This window comes from Eublepharis macularius, chromosome 5, assembly GCF_028583425.1.
Source record: "Eublepharis macularius isolate TG4126 chromosome 5, MPM_Emac_v1.0, whole genome shotgun sequence".
NCBI classification, from domain to species: domain Eukaryota; kingdom Metazoa; phylum Chordata; class Lepidosauria; order Squamata; family Eublepharidae; genus Eublepharis; species Eublepharis macularius.
In genome coordinates, this window is record NC_072794.1 from 56,105,028 (window position 1) to 56,110,527 (window position 5,500).

The following is a 5,500-nucleotide window of genomic DNA, read 5'->3' on the forward strand; positions in this document are numbered from 1 at the left end:
GGTCTGGAGCGTCGTTCAGGCTCGCTTCCCCTGTCCACAGCGTCCCCCCTTTCTTCTTCCTCTCCCCTTGGATGTGTTCGTTTCCTCCCCGGGTTTCGTTTCGTGCGTCTGTCCGCCTATTGTCGCCGTCCACGGGATCCCTGCCTCTCCCCATTTCATTCCTTTTCTTTAAGACACGAACTCCTGGCGGATCTCGCCCAACCCGTCATTGACCGGGCTTGTCTGTTTCTAAGTCGGTCTTTCACTCGAACCCGCAGAGCCGCGCTTCTTTTCTCCAGCCGCGCAAATACCGGGTCGCAGCCTGGGGATGAAGGCGCCTCTTTGAACGGCCACCATGGAAGGATCTAGCGGCTCCAGTTTTGGAATCGACACGATCTTGTCTAATCCCCGCTCCGGCAGCCCGGGCATGATGAACGGAGACTTTCGGGCGGCCCACGGCGAGGCCAGGGCGGCGGATTTTCGCAGCCAGGCCACCCCGTCGCCCTGCTCGGAAATAGACACGGTGGGGACAGCGCCTTCGTCGCCCATCTCGGTCACCGCGGAACACCCCGAGCAGCAGCAGCACCTGGTGCCCGACGGACTCCCTCCGCAGCATCTCCACCTGCATCACGGCCAGCACCCGCCGCCTCCAAGTTTGCAGCCGTCGCCCCAGCAGCAGCCGCCGCAGCCGCAGCCGCCTCCGCCGGCGCCGCAGCTGGGCTCGGGCGGCTCCGCGCCCCGGACTTCCACCTCTTCCTTCCTCATCAAGGACATTCTGGGAGACAGCAAACCGCTGGCGGCCTGCGCCCCGTACAGCACCAGCGTGGCCTCGCCGCATCACACGCCCAAGCCGGAGAGCAACGCGGCCGGGGAAGCCTTCCGGCCCAAGCTGGAGCAGGACGACGCCAAGAGCAAGCTGGACAAGCGCGACGACGCCCAGAACGAGCTCAAGTGCCACGGTGAGTGCGCCTGCCCTGCCCTTTCCATGGGCCATTGTTTGGGTTGCCGCCCGCCCGCCCGTCCTGGCCGAGCCCAGAGGCTTTCCAGGGAGTTTAAAATTGGCTCTGGAAACCTCCGGCTTCGGGTTCCGGAGGAGGCATTTCGGGAGGAGAAAGGAGCACAACAAGCCCAACCAGAAATGTGTGAAAACGCTGCGCCTCAAATATATCTGGTGTGCATTTTCCCTGAGGAAGGTGCTGCTGCTTCTTTTTTAAAAAATAGTTGTTGTATAAGAAAAAGAGTGTGAAGGTGTGCAACCAAATGCCAAATGCCAGCAGCGCGTATTTAATATTTGAAAATGTAAGTGCCTGTTTTGAAATGCCACACGCTCGCCAGCTTTCCAAACGCGGCTCACAGAGGTTTAGCGACACTTAATTAATAAGGCAGATTTCTGAGGACATGTGAAAGAAAGCGAAGTGCTTTCCCCCCCCCTCTCTTTTTAAAAAAATCTGGTTTAGTTGCCCTGCTTGTTTATTAATTTAAAATTGAATCCTTCGGGATCAGCACCACTGGGCAGCCTGTGTGTCTCAGGGAATTTTAAAATAGTTCTTGTGGAGGTTGCAGCGAAAGGACATCTTTTGAACTTGGGCTATGCAGGGGTGCGCTCGGTTCACACTCTGTTGATGTTATTAAAAAGCCCCCAGTGCCCAGGGAGTCCTTCTAATCGGGCAAGGCGCCTTTGAAAAGTGGAGGTAAGGCGAGCCCACACATTTAGCTAATTTTGCAGCCTTCAGATATTTTGGAGGGGCTGCTAGAAGGGCGCTCTGGTAGGCTCTTCTTTTTGCCGTTTTGGCATTAGCATAAGCGGGTCCAAAAACAGATGTACAGCCTCGTCTAGCAATTTTTTTTGGTTGCTTAGTTGGTGCACCAACCTCCCCAGTGGGTCAATTAGAGAGATTATTGTTCTTCCTGCAGGGAAGATCAAGGAGCGTAGAGAAAGGGAGAGAGCGGGTGTGTGTTGGGGGGAGAAACCCCTAGTACAAACACAGATGGATTGACATATCGATTTCCCAACATTTCAGCACAAAAAGAAAAAAAAACCCAAAGAAACCCAAACCCCAAAGAGGACTAATAGAACCCGGAAATCTTCGGGCTGTCACTTGCGCGCCTTGCCCGAACTTGGTCCGATTTGATACCTCTGTGACCCAGCCCTGGCAAACCTTTCAGCAAAGCTTGGCTTTAGATTAAAGGTTCCCCAAATGCGCGTGGAAAAGGGAATTTAGGGTAGGGAGCCGGAGGGAAATCAATTAGCTCTTCCAGAAAGAGGGATCTTTGGGTAAGAGAAATCGCCACGGCTCGTTAAGACTAAATTAAAGTGTATTGGGGGGTGGGGGGTAGTTTCCCCAAGTAAGTTGAGCAGTTGTGGACTGCCTGTTTTGTGTATGTGTGTGTGTGTGGGGGGGGGACAACATGGCCAATTTATAAACGTTCCTCGGGAGCAGTCAGTCGAATGCAGCTGCTTCTTTCCTCCTTTCAGCCCCCCAACCTCGCCTGCTGACTGTATCTTGCTATAGCCACCCCGGTCTCCTGCCTCCGCGGTTTTCCTTCCTTCCTGGTCACTAACCCCGAGCTTGTGACTTGCTCGTAGGAACGAAAGAAGAAGGCGATCGTGAAATCACAAGCAGCCGGGACAGCCCCCCGGTGCGAGCCAAGAAGCCCCGCAAGGCGCGGACGGCCTTCTCGGACCATCAGCTCAACCAGCTGGAGCGGAGTTTCGAGCGGCAGAAGTACCTGAGCGTGCAGGACCGCATGGACTTGGCGGCCGCCCTCAACCTGACCGACACCCAGGTCAAAACCTGGTACCAAAACCGGAGGTAGGGGAGGCCGACCCGGGGCCAGGGGGGTGGGTGCCTTCGCTTCTCCGCCGCCCCCTCGACCTCCTCTTTCAGCCTGTCTGTATGAAACCATATTGGGGGGCGGGGGAGGAAGAGGAAACCCAACCAGCACCGGGCGGGCTTGGGTGTCAGGCACGTTGCCGCCGATGCGTCTCAGGCGCCGGCTTTGCTACGCCTAGCAGCCGTAGCTGGAGCCCGGGACTGCAGACGGTACAAAAGGAAGAAACGGGGGTCTGTGTGTCCGGGACCCCCGCTCTCCCCCCCGGTCAGGTCTCCTTCGATCTCCTTGTAAAGGAAGAGAAAGTCACCTCAGCGAGTAGGCGATCCGCGCACGCCAGGGATCGAAAGTGGCCCGATAAATGGGGGTGATTCTGTCCCCCAGCGAGGGCAGGAGAAGGAGCGGGAGCAGCGGCTGTCTGGGAAGGCCCGAGCGGGCTCGTGAATAAGGCAGGCGGCTCCAGGGGGGCGGATCCGGCCCGGCTGACCTGCCAGGGTCCAGTTCCTCGGCCTGCGATCTCCCTTCCGCGGCCGGTGCCTCCTGCTTTTAAAACGCGCTCGTTGCCCGGCGCTTGCATCTCGGAGGGAGGAGGGGAGGAGAATCCCGGCGTCAATGTTTGTATATATGTATATTTTTTTAAGCAACAGAAAGTCAACAGCAACAAAGGCGTCGCGGGAGCAGAAAGTGGGGGCGGCTGCGAGTTTCTCGCATCTGACGGCGGGGGCTGGGAAACTGCGTCCAGTTGTCATCTTTGCCATAATTTTCTGTCTCATTACATACGGTTGCAGCCACCCTAATTCTGTCGGAAAACATTAGTGTCATTTGTCGCCAATCTAAGCAGGAGCGCCATGCTTATTAATTGGGCCGCAATTGCCGAGCTGGGTGTGCGGGGATATGCCCTGAGTGTGCGGGGACCCACCAGCTTGGCGGGGGGGGGGGTCGTCCAAAGAGGGGCAGGAAGGGGAGCCAGGTAGCCCAGAAGGTACACCTGTGTCGGTATCCTAGAATCGTTTACTTGTTAAACAGAGTACAGCTTGCACCAATTATTTATAACTGCGCGGGTGAAAAAAGGAGGGAGGGAGAGGAAATCTGGGTTTGCTGAAACAGACCCAGAAACAGAATTGCTTCAGCTCCTTGATCTTTGTTTCCCACAGAAGCAAAAGGCTCCCCCATGCCCTTTCCCTGTCCTTTGTGTTTAGAGTTTAGAATGATAGTCAAGAGTTTTAAGTGCTCCAGCGTTCTCAATTTTTCTTCTAGAATTCTGAATTCTGCATCTTGATCGCAGATCTAGACTACCGTCAATCCCAGCTGACTTTTGCGGTGGGAGCCCCCCAGGCTGCCCCCCAGTACCGCTTAGCTGAGGTGTAAATAATACACATTTTTTTAAATCCAAGAAGTGGAGGGAGAGAGATTCTCAACGAAGGGGAATAGATGCCAGGCTTCTAAAGGCAGGAGATCGACCCTTCCCACCCTGTTCCCCATAACTGGTTTGCAGGAATATTTAACTCATCGTCAAATTCCTGATTAATGTTTTCAAACAGTTGTTACTTACCAGCCCCAGTGAATGCCTAAACTGTTCGATAGAGAGGAAGAAAGGGTTGAAGAAAAGGAGAGTCTAATGAGTCTATGGGTGATATTGCAGCTGTGTAGTTTTAACCGGAATTCTTACTAGGGAGATTTCCCCCTTTAAGAGTTCTCACCTGCCCTCTGGCCTAAGAATAGGAAGGCAGATGCAGTGCCTGAGGAAGAAAATATTTCATAGATACTGCTCCTAAGAAATTGTTTGTTATTCCTGACTGCTCCTCCCTTTCGGTGCGCCCTGGCCCTACAACCCGAATTTGGAAGCTCCTTTGGGAGTTAACCTAACCTGTAGGGACTGATTTAAAACAAAACGAAAGGAAACGAATGGCCGATGAGGCGGAGCCCAAGGGGTCCTTTGATGCTGCTCCTGCGTGGAAAGGGCTTTTGAGGGGTCCCCTCTAATCCCCCCCCCATTTCTTCGGATCTCGCCTAGCGGCTGTCCTCTCCCTTTCTTTCAGGACCAAGTGGAAGCGGCAAACGGCTGTGGGGCTGGAGCTGCTGGCCGAAGCAGGGAATTACTCGGCTCTGCAGAGGATGTTCCCGTCGCCCTATTTCTACCACCCCAGCTTGCTGGGCAGCATGGACAGCACCACAGCAGCCGCGGCGGCCGCGGCCATGTACAGTAGCATGTACCGGACTCCGCCTGCTCCTCACCCGCAGCTGCAGCGGCCCCTGGTCCCCCGGGTGCTGATCCACGGCCTGGGGCCCGGGGGGCAGCCGGCCCTCAACCCCTTGTCCAACCCCATCCCGGGGACGCCTCACCCGCGGTGAACACGCTTCCTGGCTTCCCTCCCCCGATCCAGGCCACAGGCTGCCCCCTAACCTTAAACCAACACAAGGAGTTAGGGGGCGGGGGCTCCGGCGGGAAGCCAAAGGAAGAGCTTCTCCGGGCAGCCAAAAGAGCCGGTCCGCTTAGAGCGCAGAGACTCTGGAACCAGTAAGTGAAGTCCGGCATCAGCCCCTTTGCAGGGACGGGCTGGGGGCAAGACTCTGGGGGGGGGGGAAGAGAGAAAGGGAGGCGATTGAGAGACTGGCCAGACACAGCAAAGACTCTTGAGTGACACAAAGGAGAGAGAGAGAGAGAGAGAGAGAGAGAGAGAGAGAGGGC

The 5,500-nt window shown here is 55.9% G+C and overlaps 1 protein-coding gene across 1 annotated transcript; it reads left to right on the plus strand.

Annotated features, from left to right (window-relative positions):
• Nucleotides 1-334: 334 nt before the first annotated feature.
• BARHL2 (BarH like homeobox 2) lies at nt 335-5,163 on the plus strand. The gene is made up of 3 exons (XM_054981767.1): nt 335-938; nt 2,567-2,792; nt 4,851-5,163. Exons 1-3 carry the CDS (start codon nt 335-337, stop codon nt 5,161-5,163), a joined length of 1,143 nt encoding a protein of 380 aa, XP_054837742.1.
• Nucleotides 5,164-5,500: the final 337 nt, after the last annotated feature.

Excerpts from the sequence above, each read along its gene's own strand:
- BARHL2 (XM_054981767.1), top strand. The coding sequence starts at position 335 with ATGGAAGGATCTAGCGGCTCCAGTTTTGGAATCGACACGATCTTGTCT. Across the intron at positions 939-2,566 it reads GAACGAGCTCAAGTGCCACG|GAACGAAAGAAGAAGGCGAT; the intron begins GTGAGTGCGCCT and ends ACTTGCTCGTAG. Across the intron at positions 2,793-4,850 it reads ACCTGGTACCAAAACCGGAG|GACCAAGTGGAAGCGGCAAA; the intron begins GTAGGGGAGGCC and ends CCTTTCTTTCAG.